The sequence below is a fragment of the Crocodylus siamensis genome, chromosome 1 (assembly GCF_052110815.1).
Source record: "Crocodylus siamensis isolate JL-2025a chromosome 1, ASM5211081v1, whole genome shotgun sequence".
Classification (NCBI taxonomy): Eukaryota; Metazoa; Chordata; order Crocodylia; family Crocodylidae; genus Crocodylus; species Crocodylus siamensis.
In genome coordinates this window covers 228,727,486-228,743,275 of record NC_143395.1, presented here as the reverse complement: position 1 = coordinate 228,743,275, position 15,790 = coordinate 228,727,486, and the positions used below count along the sequence as shown (strand labels likewise).

The 15,790-nt window shown below is 42.4% G+C and overlaps 1 protein-coding gene across 1 annotated transcript in view; it reads right to left on the bottom strand.

Moving 5' to 3' along the window:
• The window catches only part of IMPG2 (interphotoreceptor matrix proteoglycan 2), a 78,180-nt gene that overhangs the window by 46,727 nt on the left and 15,663 nt on the right, over positions 1–15,790 (bottom strand). Inside the window, exon 2 of the mRNA XM_090031610.1 lies at positions 15,198–15,364. Coding sequence (XP_089887736.1) covers positions 15,198–15,364 — 167 coding nt within the window. The remainder of the gene's footprint in view (positions 1–15,197; positions 15,365–15,790) is intronic.

Here is a 15,790-nt window from a genome sequence, read left to right as displayed (position 1 = left end):
CAGTAAATCTGAATGAACTTTACAAGGAAGATGAGCACCATTTTGCCCAGTTTACAGATAGGGAAGCCAAGGCAGAGAGAGGAAAAATTATTTGGCCACAGTGGCAGGGTCAGAAACAGAACCCAGGTCTCCTGAATCCTTTTGCTATATCCACTAAGCTATTTCCAAATTTGTTATACCAGTTTGTGAATGGCAACGGCTAAAATCAGAACCATCTCATGCCCCGTCTTAACGCTGACAATTTCTAAACATTTAAAAAGACAGCCACAAATCCAGCTTCTCTTTCAATTTTGCAGGAAACTAATTGGACTTAATACTGTATGATTGGATTTGAATTAGAGACTTAGCATAGGGTGGCTGCATTATTCCTTAATCCACCATTGATTAGGACCCCAGAAAGTCATACAGAAAGGGATATCATGATCCTATCCCAAGGATAGCTGCATGAGTGCATATTTATTTTATAAAAGCTTGAAACTAGAGATATAAACCCATCCATCAGGCCTCAATGGTTGGATAAGTGACATGGGGTCATTTCTCAGACTCCTCAGCCCCATGCATCTCACGTGCCAGTCTGGCCCCATGCACCATGTGCAGTGAGGAGGCACCATGTGGCATGTTGGCTGGCTGCTGCCCATGGTTCCAGTCTGAGACCCATGGGCAGCACCACAACAAATGATAAGGCTCTGTGGGCCAAATCTGGCCTGCCAGCCATATTTTTGACACCCTTGTTTAAACAATTGCTGAAGATTATACCCTGCATCCTTACTAATGCCACCATATTATTAGCTTCAATGGGGGTATTGTATGAGTAAAGATTGTAAAAAAATGGTTTCCTTAATTTAAGATTCCCATGTACTTTGGATATTACCAAGAGAACAACAGTCCCATAAAAATTTGAGTGCATTCCCTATAATGGATTTAAAAATGAAGCAGTCCTACTAATCAAATGTATTAATAAAAGTTCCTGAATAAAATTGCCACTGTATTGCCTGTATGGAGATTGCTGATATCTTACTACTTTAAGCTCATAAAAAAAATCTGAGATATTTTTTATTGATGACCTTTGAATGTTATATGACTGTACCTTCAAATTCCTATAGGCTACAAATTTCATAGATTTCATAGACATTAGGGCTGGAAGGGACCTCGGGAGATCATTGAGGCCAGCCCCCTGCCCAAAGGGCAGGAAGTCAGCTGGGGTCATAGGATCCCAGCAAGATAAGCATCCAATTTACTCTTGAAGGTGTTCAATGTAGGTGCTTGAACCACCTCCGATGGCAGACTGTTCCAGACCTTGGGGGCTCGGACAGTAAAGAAATTCTTCCTTTTGTCCAGCCTGAAACGGTCTTGCAGGAGTTTGTGACCGTTCGACCTCGTCATCCCTTGGGGCACTCTGGTTCCACAAACGTTCCCCCAGATCCTGGTGGTCACCCCTGATAAACTTATAGGTGGCCATCAGATCACCCCTGAGCCTACGCTTTTCCAGGCTAAAGAGTCCCGTGGCTCTCAGCCTGTCATCGTAAGATCTGTTTTCCTGACCTCTGATCATGCGCATGGCTCTCCTCTGGACTCTCTCAAGCTTCTCCACATCCTTTTTGAATTGTGGAGCCCAAAACTGGACGCAGTACTCCAGCTGCGGCCTCACCAAGGCCGAGTACAAGGGGAGAATGACGTCCCGGGATTTGCTCGAGAAGCATCTATGGATGCACGCCAGCATTTTGGTCGCTTTACTAGCCGCAGCATCGCATTTCAGGCTCATGTTCATCTTGTGGTCAATGATGACCCCCAAGTCTCTTTCTTCTGTAGTGCTATCCAACGTAGCACTGCCGAGCCTATAAGGGTGCTGCAGGTTTTTCCTCCCAAGGTGGAGAACCTTGCATTTTTCGGTGTTAAACACCATCAGGTTCTCGATTGCCCATTTGCTGAGCTTGTCCAGGTCAGCCTGGATCACCCGCCTATCTTCTGGCATGGATGCTTTGCCCCAAAGTTTGGTGTCATCGGCGAACTTGATCAGTCCACTCCTGACTCCAATGTCCACATCGTTAATGAAGATGTTGAACAGGATGGGTCCCAGGACAGAGCCTTGGGGGACACCACAGGTCAAAGGGCACCACGATGAGTGACTGCCATCGATTACAACCCTCTGGGTCCGACCACGCAGCCAGTTTCCCAGCCAGTGGATCGTGGTGGAGCCAAGGCCACAACTGGCCAGTTTGGCCAAGACGTGATCGTGGGATACCAGATCAAAGGCTTTTTTGAAGTCAAGATATATGACATCAATCTCTTCTCCCCTGTCCAGGTGATAGGTCGCCTGGTCATAGAAGGAAATGAGATTGGTCAAACAAGACCTACCCACAACAAACCCGTGCTGGCTGTCCCTTAGAATGTTAGCCTGGGCCAGTCCCTCAAGGATGGCCTCCTTAATAAACTTTTCTAAGATCTTCCCCAGGATAGAAATCAGGCTAATGGGCCTGTAGTTAGCCGGATCCACTCTCCTCCCTTTCTTGAAGATCGGCACCACATTGGCCTTCTTCCAGTCTTCGGGCACTACACCAGAGCGCCAGGAGTTTTCAAAGATCCGGGCCAGGGGCTGGGCTATGACACTCGCCAGCTCCTTGAGTGCCCTGGGGTGCAGATTGTCAGGGCCGGCTGACTTGAAGGTATCCAGCTTCTCAAGGTGTTCCTTCACGAGGTCAGCATTTATGGAGGGTAGGGGATCCCCATCACCCGGACCTCCCTGTCCCATAGCAGGCATGGGCGCCCCATGGGACTAATGAAAGACTGACGCACAGTACCTATTTAATAGGTTGGCTTTTTCCTGGATGTCAGTTGTCAGTTGCCCCATCTGGTTTAGCAGGGGTCCAACGTTGCCCTTGCTTTTCCTCCGGCTCCCCACATATCTAAAAAAGGACTTTTTGTTGTCCTTGATGCTTGAAACTAGTTGGAGTTCAGTTGCAGCCTTGGCTTTCCTGGTTTGCTCCCTGCAGGACCGGACCAGTGCAGAATAATTCTCCTTGGAGGTGAATCCCATCCTCCATCCTTTGTAGGCTTTCCTTTTTAGCTGCAGGAGGTCTGCTAGGTCCCTGGAGAGCCAGGAGGGCTGCTGTGCCTTCTTGCTGCCTTTCCTCCGTGTTGGAATAGATTTAGCTTGTGCATTGAGGATCGCTTCCTTGAGAAGCAACCACTCTTCCTGAACTCCCATCTCCCTGGGGTCATGGTCCCTGAGGTCCTGACCGACAAGCCTCTTGAGCTTGTCAGAGTCGGCTTTTCTGAAGTCAAGGACTTCTGTGTTGCTGACTGACTTGCCAGCTTTACAGCGGATGGTGAAGGTGATCAGCTCGTGGTCGCTGTCACCCAGCTTCCCATCGATCACTAGGTCGCCGATTAGGTCGTCCCCCGTAGCCAGTACCAGGTCGAGCAGCGCTTTGCTTCTCGTTGGCCCATAGACTTCTTGAGTCAGGTAGAGGTCATCCACGCACGAGAGAAAGCTTTGCAACCGCTCGGATTTTGCTGAGCGATCTTCCCAGGAGATGTCTGGGTAATTGAAGTCACCCATGACAACCAAGGTCCTGGAGCAAGCGGCCTCAGTCAGTTCCCGGGCGAACTCCTGGTCAAGCTCAGGACTTTGAGTGGGAGGTCTGTAGTAGACTCCCACCGTTGTGTCCCCTGTGCCGTTTTTCCCACGAATTTTTACCCAGAGGGTCTCTAGCTGTCCATGCCGGTCGCCAGCATCAGCTTGCAGGGACATGTAACTTTCCTTCACATAGAGAGTTACACCCCCGCCCCTTCTGTCAACACGATCCCTCCTGTACAGGGTATAGCCCTCTATCCCCGTGGTCCAGTCATGGGTGGAGTCCCACCAGGTCTCCGTTATCCCAGTGACGTCATAATTCTTTGCACTGAGCAGGAGGACGAGCTCGTCCTGCTTGTTACCCAGGCTCCTGGCATTAGTGTACAGGCAGGCAAGTGTGCCCTTAGGGGCTCTTGCCTTGCCCACAGATTGTGCCAGGGCTGGGGCAGGGGTGGGCTCCCTTAAGTGCCTTGGTCTGCTGGTTTTGCAAGGGCCGTTCAGCGGGCCAGCAGTGGCAGTCGTCCCCCCATCCCCCAGCGGGCTTAGTTTAAAGCCCGGTGGAGCAGGTCAGCCAGCCTGGCTGAGAAGAGCCTCCTCCCCAGGGGAGAGAGGTGGAGGCCATCTTTTCCCAGCAGCTCGCTGCCTCTCTCGCCAAAGAGCGGGCTGTGGTCATGGAAGCCAAAGCCTTCCCGATGACACCAGCTCCACAGTCTTTGGTTCACTGCGTGGATCCTCCTCTCCCTCCTCAGCCCATAGCCCGAGACTGGGAGGATTGACGAAAACACCACCTGAGCTCCCAGACCCCTAAGCCCCGCTCCCAACTCCCTGTTTGAGTCCAGCTTCATGCAGCACTTTTGAAGGTCCATGTATTACGTGCAGACAGTAAAATCTGTTCTAAAAGTCCAAGAAGGGTTGGTGGTTTAACAGGGATCTCTGTCTAATCAAGGGAGGGAAGAAATGTATTCATGTTCTGTGGGACAGCTTTCAGTGATCTTTTAAAGCAGGGGCTAATAATATAGTCTATTCATACAGGTTTTACTGTGTATAAAATGACAAGCATCTTAAAATTCCAGGGGCTAACCTTGCAGCACTAGCTCAGTTTGACTTCAACAAGTCAGTTGAAAGTCAGTTAATAAAATCAACCAAATTAGCTAGCATTGTAAAAAGGAATGAGCACGGGACTGGGAACAAAGCTGGTCAGAAATTTTCCACCAGTGTCATTTCTCTGATGGAAAAAATCAAACATTTTGGGCAAAATTGAAATTTCCCATGCAGACCTGACCACTATCTTCTCTTATGGACTGGAGGGCTGAATCATTCATAATTCTTAGCAGGATTCCAGTGTATCACTGAAAGTTACATGGCTTCAAGTGTGTCAAGAAAGAGCGAGAGGCCTGCCAAGGAATCTATCCTGTCAGAAAGAAGGGAGCCAGCACTATTGCTCCTGAAAGGCAATGCATTACAGAAGGAAATGCCATTTAATGCTAAACTGACTCAAAAGGACTCAGGCCAGTCCAACAAACTAACATGTAACATTTCTATTTTGTAATATCAAAAAGGAAACAAATAAATGACATTATTTGCACTATCTAGTTTTGCCAACAATTTCAATAGTCCAACTTTTTGTTCTCAATTTGGGATGAAAATAAATATTGAAATATCCTCATTGCCACAAGACACAAATCCTACATTTCACCAAGCTCTGATTCATAGCAATGAATTACAGAATTCTCATTTTTTGGCCTTCGACTGAGCCATATCATAGCCTTTGGCAACTCACTTCATCTCTCTAAATTCCCTGTTTTCGAAATGGTGGTAAAGGCCCACACCTCTCTCACAAGAATTTTGTGAGGATTAATTAACATCTTTCCAGCCTTTGAATGCACAAAGTGCTACATAAGCACTACTACGAAGCATTAGCAATATAGAATTAAAATAGGGATGACTTTCACTCAGTGAGACCATCTATGTACACAGCTAATTTAATCTGAAGAAAAGATGCCTACAGTACATTGTTATCCTATTCACTGGAGGTGGGTTTTGGCTCCCTTGCTGCACCATCTCTCCCTCTTATCAGCTACAGTTATTTTTACAGTGTAATATATTACAAGTAAAAAAAAAAAAGTTAAACATGAAGATTATAGCAATAATCAAGCATTAACCCCATTTGCTCAAACACAAGAGACAATAACCAGATAGACCAAGGTCTATCAGCATCCAACTCAGTAGGAGATCAGTTGTGTAGGACAGACCCACCTGCTCCTTACAGATGATCCCTGTTTAGCAGTATAGTAAAGACAGTGGAGGAAGACATGTTCCCTGTCAAAAAATGAGGTAGGATGAAGGGAGAGGAAGAAGCATCAATGAAATTCTTCCTGATCCCATATTAATTTAACTTTGTCCAAGCAGGGCACAGTGTAACTTATTTAACTCACTAGTCCACACTTTTAATAATCTACAAGCTACAGCTAATGCTACTCCTATGATGTTTCCTTTTGGTAACAAAATCACATAAAATAAGACACTAGAGAAAAGAAATTGTTCCTCTAATGTAAAAATGGATTAAGGAACTGCATGCATGTAGCCCATTAAGACATATTACTCAAAAAAAAAAGTAGAAGCACTGACAATGGCACCAGAATCCACAGTTAATCCTAAATCTGATACAGTTCATTTGTATGTCAGGTGGATTGTTCATCGTAACAGGGTTTTCATTTGATTCACCTGTTTTGAATACTATTTTGCATTATGTACAGACATGCTTTATAAATTGTATCTGCGGGACTAAAATAATGTGCTTTTAAAATAGTCAGTTACCAATTTAATTAAAGATCGATCAGGAAAATCAAAGAGTCTTATAGAATATCCTTACACATATTGGATGACTGTCATTTCTTGGCTGTGAGATGAGGTTCACAAAAAATGTTCTAAATTGGATGATTTGAAACAGGATCCAGCTGGCATTTCTCCCGTAAGTAATAACCTTTGGAAAAGGGAGTTGTATATTTCAGGGTCTGAACAAGGATTTTGTCCTCTACCGTACCACAAATTTTCTGAATAACCTTGGGAAAGGTAGTTTTTTCTGCCCATGAGATCCTGTCTGTGAAATCAGGAGTATTTAAATCATTTGTTTGCTGTTTATAATGTGAGAACATCTAGTCCAGGACCCCACTGTGCTTGGCACTGTACAAACAGTGAACAGAAAGACCCACTCCTGTCCCTGCTCACAGGAAAAGAATGAGACAAGACACAACAGATGCAACTGGAATTTCAGGAAATAGCGATAGTGTTAGTGGGGTTGACAGGTAGTGGCCTCAGCAGCCTAACCACTGGCAAGTCTTTGTAGACATCATGGCAAAGGTGAATTTTGAGAGGTATTTGAAGCTAACATGGCAGCATTGCAAATAAGGGATTCAAGAGGAGGCTTATACATTTGAGAAAGCATGGGAAAAAGCTTGATATTTTAAGAAATGGGTAAGAGAAACTACAACCTTGGCCACTAGTAAGAAAAAATTGATAGTGAAAGAATAGTAAATAAAGAAGGGGTGGGAGAACGAGGGAGAGGCAGCATGAGTTTAGGGATAGGTTGTTAAAGGCCTTGAAAGTGAAGACAAGTAGATTATGTCTGATGCAGTAGAGCAAAGAGAAGTGTTGGAAGGATGAAGAGAGAGAGACATGACTTGATCGAAGTGATAAGCTCAGGGAACGGCTTCTGCAGACATATCTTAAATAGAGCCAGAGCAAGTTTGCCTTTGTGAAGAGTGGAGAAAAGGCCACTGCATTAATTGAGACACAAGAAGAGGGGATCTGAACCAGAGTTTTAACAGTGCAGAAGGATGAGAGAAGCTGTGCAGCAAGAACCTGCAAGATTTGGCATACCCTGAATGCGAGGCCCTAACAAGAGATCCAAGTTGGAGATCCTGACCAGGTTCTGGGTCTGAATGACAGGCAGAAATGGTGGTGCTATGCTAAGTAATTGGGAAAAGAGGCAGGGGGGCAGGGATTAGCAGAGGAGATTAAGAGCTCATTTATAGCTTGATCTGATAACCAGACATCCCCAGGAAGATGTCTGGAGACAAGCTGAGATTTGAGTTGGAACAGAAGGAGATGGATATGCAGGAAACATGTAGATCAAAAACATGCTAAGGTTAAACTTGGAAAAGTTTTAATTTCGCATTAACTAAATCATTCCAAGATCTATCAAATGCCATTCACTATGAGAATAGGCCATAACAGCCAAGATATTGAAAGTGCTGGGACTACAAATAGCAAGGAGTGCACATTTGTGTTTCCTTCAGGCTTACATGGACATAAGCAAAGATGAGTACCAAGGCACAGCCCTCTATGCTCCTTGGAAATAAATCCCTGCTTCTCCTGGAAGGGAATGACCAAACTGCAGATTGCATCATAGCACAAACCTACTCAAGCTAACTTGAAACTGCTAAGGTACCGGCAGCCATCTAGCTGTAGTAGCATGGGTTTCAATGCAAAGTAATTTATCCTGCTTCAGTAGAGCACTACTGGTACCTGTACTATGTAGTTAAAAGCTACCACAGGTATTTCAAACATACTCAATGGTGTGAAGCATGGATTCACTCCTAGTCTCAAAAGCAGTGCCATACCAATGAAATTTGGCACCCGAGGCAAAGCCCATGGCAGCAGCCTGCCCTTGCTCTGTGCACAGATCCAGGGGGCACACGCTTACCCCATTCTTGCCCGGGAGTGCACACAGTAGCGGGAGCTACCTTTCCCCCACCCCCGGCCCCCCCAAATGAGCAGCTTGTGGCTCCATCCCACACCCAACCCTGGCTGGGCAGCACCTGTTGGAGCCCCTTGGTTTCGGCACCCAGGGCAGTCACCCCACTCACCCCCACCACCTTGCCACAGCACTGCTCAAAAGATCCAGGGAGGCCAAAGACAATTGGTGATCATGCCTGAGGAGTCCAAATGCTCACAAGAGACGCTAAACTTTTTAAATCCAACTACTTCATACTGATAACCTGTAGCTTTTCCATTCACATGAAATTTCTTAAGACACCATCAAAAGTTAGACTCAGGTTAGAATTGGACCAAAAAATAGTACACTAAGTCACCAGGCCAAAATCTTTATACAACTCTGTGTGCGTGCGTGTAATGGATTGCATGGATTTTGAATCTTATCTGCAAAATCTTTCTGTTTCCCCTGCTATTACTACTTCATTCTGCTCTCCTTTTGTTCTCTATGTTCATAACTATAAGCCTAACAGGCTCTACAGTATCTTGGACTGCAAGACATTACCTCCTCACCTGCAACCTGTGGTATTTATTTCACTGTATGTGCTAAAAAGGACTGAAACTCAAAAATGCATTGATATGTAATTAGCAGAGCACCAGAAAGCCTATCTAGACTCTCCACATCTCTTAAGCAAGCAAACATTGGTGCAATTATGTGAACAATGTGACAGCATTTCTGGCTCCATTCTTAACTGGAACCGGAGAAAGCAGGGGTTTAATGAAGTTGAAAAGCTTTTGCATAGAGGTTAACTAGACACATCAGAACTTTCAGAGACTCAATTCAAAAAGGGAGCAAAGGTGGTGGGGACTATCCATTTGGAAAAGGGGAAATGGAAACAACAATTAAAAAAGACAAAGTTGAAACAGTTTAAAGAGTTTTTAAATGCACCAAATAAACGTCAACTTTAGCATCTTTTTTAAAAGAATCTCTGCAATGAACAACTCTGAAATAACCAATCTACCAAGGAAGTTACTTTCTAACTTCTGAGTAGTGGTTGGCTTCTAGCTTGAAACATGGAGATTTCCATATCTTACAAATACTTTACAATATGAACATGGAGACAGGGAGAAAGAAAGGTGTCCTTTTTCTCCTGAACCCATTCACTCAGGCATACGCTGTGCATCTAAAGTGCCATTTTTTTTTGCATACAACCTGCACCTTTTTTAAAAAATATAAAAAATAGAGTGCACAGTATATGTGAGAAAATATGGTAGGAGCGGTTTCTGCCTCTTACTGGGCAAAAGTGAAAGTAAAATCTGTACGCAATCCGCACAGAGCAAACTCAGCTCCCTAGCTGTTGCTACTCACTTACACACTACCAGAAAAAAATCTTTTCTTCTTTATTCTGGCTTTCAAAAACAAGGCGTCTCTCTTATTCTGGGGTGCATTACATGTGAGAAAATACAATTTTTCTTATAGTATCATGAGACTGATATGTTCACCAGGTACTGCTGCAACTTAGTTCAGAAGCTGACTTCATACCCAGACTTGCTTTCTGATTCCATGGCATATGAGTATGTTTTAATAGTTAAATACGAAGAATACAAGACCCATGGATTCCCTTGGGATCTTATTTATTAATGAAAAAGTAAGAGGACTGTTAATTTGCTCATCTATATTCCTTTGCATGTGTTGAGTAAATTGTTGGGAAGTACTGAATACAGCTAGAAAGAAAGACGCATTACGCATCATGTTTTTAATATAAAAACCCTCTTAAGATTCTAAATTGCAGAAAGTATGATAAATACTAAATGGCACTTTTTATGTGAGAAATGATTCAGAAAAGTAAGCATCAAAACATTTCAGGAGGCTAAGACAGTCATTAATGCTTTATTGGCAATTTACGAATCTAAAAAACATCCACAGCAATGTCACCCACTCAGTACAGTGAAGTTCACCAAAAAGTTTTAGCAGTCAATGATAAAAGTACAGTTGGACAGCAGTGCAGAAGCTGTTGCTTTCTCAGTAGTGCTACAGTCTTGTAGTAAAAATGTAACCCTACCGTGGTAAATTTTGATGACTTCAGTAGTATTTTTCCCTGCTTTGCAAAAATGATTTGGTCAGAATATTAATTCAGTAGCGATTTAGGCCAAACTTTGACCATTTGATTGCTCTAATTTATTCTACTGAGACATACATGGGAGCCTGTGGGAATCAAAAAAAGGGAAGGTTGTAGGCTAGTATATAGCCCAATAGAATCTATAAGTATCACAGGTTACCAAGAAGGCAGATTCAGGAAATGTATTTGAAATAAAATACAGATGGGGAAAACACTAAAAAAAAACCTGGTAGAGGAAAAATACTCCTGCATTAGCAGAGAATGGCCTCTGTAAAACTTTTCAGTTTCTAATTATTATAATTTTTTAACCCCATGAACAGGTAGAGAGAAGAGAAGAGGGAATGAAGACCTTCACATGTTGTGAACTCTGTAGTAAAAGGCACACAAAGATCCAGAGAAAACAACATACTACTCTGTTCATCACCACTGAACAAGGCACTTAATTAGCTATGTAGCACACTACAAATGAGGAGAAAAATGTGGGATGAGATGGGGAAGATCAATTGAAAATAGGACCATATCTACATCTGTTCTGTTGACTTCAATAGAGCTATTCAGATTCACGCTGTTGGAGAACGTGGTAAGTGGGGTATTGATAAAAAGCCCGGTATCCTTACCAGACAGACCCCCACTGACTTCTGTGGACTTTGGATGTGGACATACCTATACACACAATTGAATGATCACATAAATACAGCTTTGACTTATCAAAGCAATTGGTGGGGTATGGCAGGATTTCAAAGCTGCCCAAAGCAAGTGCAAATGAAAAGATTATGCATTGCTTGCTGAGGCTTGCCCCTACTACAGGCAGAGTCAATGTGGTATCCAAACACACAAACATGGATACTGCCAAATGTGGGAATATGGGATTGCCCATGGACTTTACACAGACAATGGCTTGCTGTAGGGTTGGAGTGTTGTTGTAGCTGTGATGGTCCAGGAAAAGCAAAATGCAAGGTTTCTTTTTGGTGATACCTTTTATTGGACTAAATATATAGTTTGGAGATATGTTAGACAAGCTTTTGGGCATAAAGTACCGTGGTTCAGGTCTGGGGCTCATTATAATTTACTTGCCTCTGCTGCTAATCCTTGTGTTCCACAGGTAATAACACCTACAGCCTCTTCTCTTTTTGAATAGGCTTATTTTTCTGCATAATTAGACTTACCTATAGCAACTGCTTTTGATCTGCACCTTATAGACTAACTGAATCAGGATATGCAAATACCATATGAATCTGGATTCAGTTAGTTTATAAGATATAACACTACCTGCCTTCAGGGCTAACTACCTCTCTCTAACTACTTCTGTCAACATCTTTGATCCACAAGCCAACTGTTCACTTTTCATTTGCATAATAGAGTTAAAGAAAAGAAATTTGCTACTTTTTTCCCAGACCTAAGGAAAGGCATTTCGTGCCTGAAACCATGCCTAACATCTTTATCTACTATACAGTTGGTCCAATAAAAGATATTACCAAACAAATCATGATTCTCACTATTATTCCCTGGATAATCATGGCTACAACACCACTACAAAACTATCAAGAGCCTAGTCCTGTTGAAGTTAATGGGAGCTACAGATCTCAGGAAAACTTAACCAGACCTCAAGAGATCCCCATTTGCCTACTCTGTCCCACTGGACCATTCTCCTATCCCTCTATTGTAAAGGATCCCTCCTGCAGTGACAGAGTATACAAGATCTCACCAATTACTTGAAACCAGGCCACTTCTGTCAGTCATGTACACAGACACCCACAACACACAAAGCATACTGTGTGCAAAGTGCCTTGATTGCAGGAGTCTGGAAAACCTTGTCACCGAGGCCTTTATTTCAGCCCTTGGGCACAAAGCTGACTCTGGTAAATGTAGACTGTCCTAGCAAGGTAATATTTTCAATGAAAAAAACAAACTTACACTGGGGAGTTTAGTGGAGGAAGTTTAACACACAAAGAAATTACTGTTCCTTATAAAAAGCAACCAGTGCCAGACAAGTCATTGCAATATGTGTAGGTGTAATTGCTACAATGATTATAAAGGACTAGAGGGAAGAGTAAGGAATAAAATCATGAAGGAAAGATATTAAGGCAAGTCATTTAGCTGCACTGCTCAAAACAGTAACTTAGCACCTGGGGAATGCTGATGCAAAGGTCATTACAAACACTTATTTTGCTGAAATGTAGTTTGTTGGCAGCAAGCCTCAGAAAACTATTGGCTTGATTTGCAGAAATGCTAGGGACTGACAATTCCCATCAAAGTTTAAGGGAAATGGCTGGCACTCCAGATCTCTGAAAACTGAATCATAAGTCCTCACAGCATAACAGCTATGAAGAGGCAATCTGAGTTAGTCCTGCCAATTGCAAAGAAACACCAGAAGCTGTACTGTTCATGCAGTGCAACAGAGACCAACTCTATCCCAGCAATAGACAACACTGACTGAGAACACAACATGCTAATGGATAGCCTGAGACATTTAATCAGGTGCAGGTGTAAAATCCATCTGTTGACATGAACCATAAATGATTGGCAAGCAACTAAGGAACAGATGGAAAGTCAGAAGCTAGTGTTATTTAATTAGGAATGTAGTGGCTGAGTAGTTGGGAAGTTAAGGAGGTTATAGACTGAATGACCAAACAGGGTACGCTGTTTTGACGTTTACTATGTACATCTTGGAAGAGATTTTTTCAGTGAAGTGACTGAGGATGTGGACTATTTACAGACACTATCCTGATGCTGCTGGGTTTTCCTGCCAGATGCTGGGCAGCCTCAAAATGGGATGTTAGGGCACCTGGCTCCTTACATGATCAAGCCTCATGAACAAAAAACACTAAAGACAGAGGCTATGAGGTTCAAAAAGTAATAAGCATAGTTAATTAAAATGGGAAGGGGGAGGGAGGGGGACAGGCTTCCACAAGTAAACCAAGGATTTAACATGCAAGCTGTTTGAATAAAGCAAAATTTTTAACACAAAATATTCCTTCTAAAATGGTCTGCAACCTAAATCTGAATAAAAATAAAGTAAAAAGTTCTTAAATACACCATGAGGGTAGCGGCCTTTTTCCTAAATTGAGTAAGATTATTCGGATGCATCTTAAATTCAAAGGTGTCTTATATGTGAAGAAATATGGTAGCTACTGAGAACAGCTGACTTAGGTGACTCATAGTGGAATAAGGTCCATAAGTTCAAGTTCATACTGAATGTGCACTGTGAGAGTATATTAAAGTCCTTGCCACCCAACAGCAATTTGTTATACTGCATGAAATGAAACCCCTACCTGACAGGTGTTCTTGTAATAAAATCCTCCTCATGACTGGCATCTTTATATGGAACATGAGAAGCAAGAGCAAAAACTGAATGAGTATAAAAACATTCCACATACTGAAGGGACCTCAGCCTTGTACAAGAAAAAGATCACCAAATAACTCCACTTTAATTCATCACTGGGATATATTATGATTCCTAGGTGTATCACTTGTAAGACTAAAATCTACATCTAAAATGGTAAAGCAACAGTGGGCACTAAGATGCACCTGAATGTGCCCACCTTTATAAAACAAGCTTAGAAATGAATGATTTCCAACACTACCCCACTGTCCATCCCTCTCCAGTCCTTTAGGTATATCAGCAATACACGTATAGCTTAAACACAAGAAACTGATGCCCTTAAAATCTTCCTTAGAACTTCATCCATTTTCCATATATTTGCACCCCCTCCAAAGATAACTACAACATCAGCAATTGTCTAGATACCACCATAAGAATAAACTAGGACTTGGCTCATATCTACATACAAACACCAACACAGCACAGACAGAGTGACCACTTTATGTAGTTGTGTTTGGCCTTACACCCCTGGCAAGTCAGTCCCTTGAGCTGGCATAACTTTCTGGCCCAAAAAAGAGGGACAAATTTTAAAAAATGCATACAAGTGAATATTTTGAGGATCCCATTGTCTTGTTCTCTGTGGACTCCTTGTTAACACAAACACAACCATATATTCATCTGGTAGCAAAAAAGTTCAAGGAATCTACAATTCATCATTGCCCACATGCAACCCTGCAACCCCCTGTATAAAGAGTCCTTTTTAGCTTTAAAGCTTATTTATTTTTGTTTAGCTTACAGCTGTTGTTTTAACCTCAAATGAAGCCCTTAAACTGAGAAAGATTGTTCTTGGGGGTCACCAATTCAACTAAACTGTTTTCTAAACATACCTTTAGTTAAACCTACACAATTCCCCATGTAGATCAAACCAAAAAGACGTTCTCAACAGGATACTCAGTCTTCTCAAACATACTCCTTTTCAAATCAGGTTTCTGTGAACCTGTATCGCAAACCCAGAGTGACACAGAAATGACAAGATTGGCATTATGGTTTTTTTTAGCAACATGAATAAAGCTCAGACTTTTGCCTCAAGGTTTTAGGCTCCTACATTTGAGCCAAAACAGAATATCCCTTCGTGGTAGAAAACCTATTATGCATAGCTGAACAATTCTGATTCTACTAGCCAGATCATACCAATAAGTTCATATCACATCGCCTCTTCTGATAAAAAGTTAATGGCATTTTTATAGCAATTATAAACAAAGTTCTCCCCATTAAAATGTTTGGCTCTATTTTTAGTTATCATGTTGCTTGTGTTTTTTATAATCTCACCGAAGTAATGAGCTAGACATTAGAAAACCCAAAACACACACATTTTTAAATACATGACTATTCCCCTTCATTCTCATTTTGGACTGCACAAGGGAGTAGATAAAACTTTGCTAATCATGATCTGATGGTCTACACTTACCTTCACAATCAGGCTCCGGTGCTCTTCAGACTGACTGAAGTTGGTGCCCATTTCAGATATGCTCATTCTTCCTTCCTCACACAGACGCATCCAGTTCTGATACTCCTCACGCTCTGGAAGTCTATCCCAAAATGTTTTGAAGACCTCCCATACTGCTTCCTGGCACACTGTAGGAACAAGAAATATCTGGAATTAAAACAATGTGGAGGGTTTTTGTGATGTGAGTAGCTATGATTCTGTCGCATGTATATGTATGTAGGCAGATGGACTTCATACAAGTGGACAAGGCTCTGAGGAATTCAATATGGAGGATTTTATGGATTAAAACATCATCTCTCTTGAAATGGGAGGTGTTGAATGGTTAGGCTGAAAACATGCTTTGTCCTGTGTCTTGAGAATACACAACATAAATACATGAGAAAAAAAAGATGGAAATATATAATGTTCCCACTAATACCAATTCCAAATATTCAAAAATCATTAGGTAGACCCCAAATACCAATTATAGTCTAAAATGATATCTATTGGACTATTCTGGTTTCCAAGATTTTAAGATTCATATTTGCAAGATTTTAACCCCAAGCAAGTTGAGA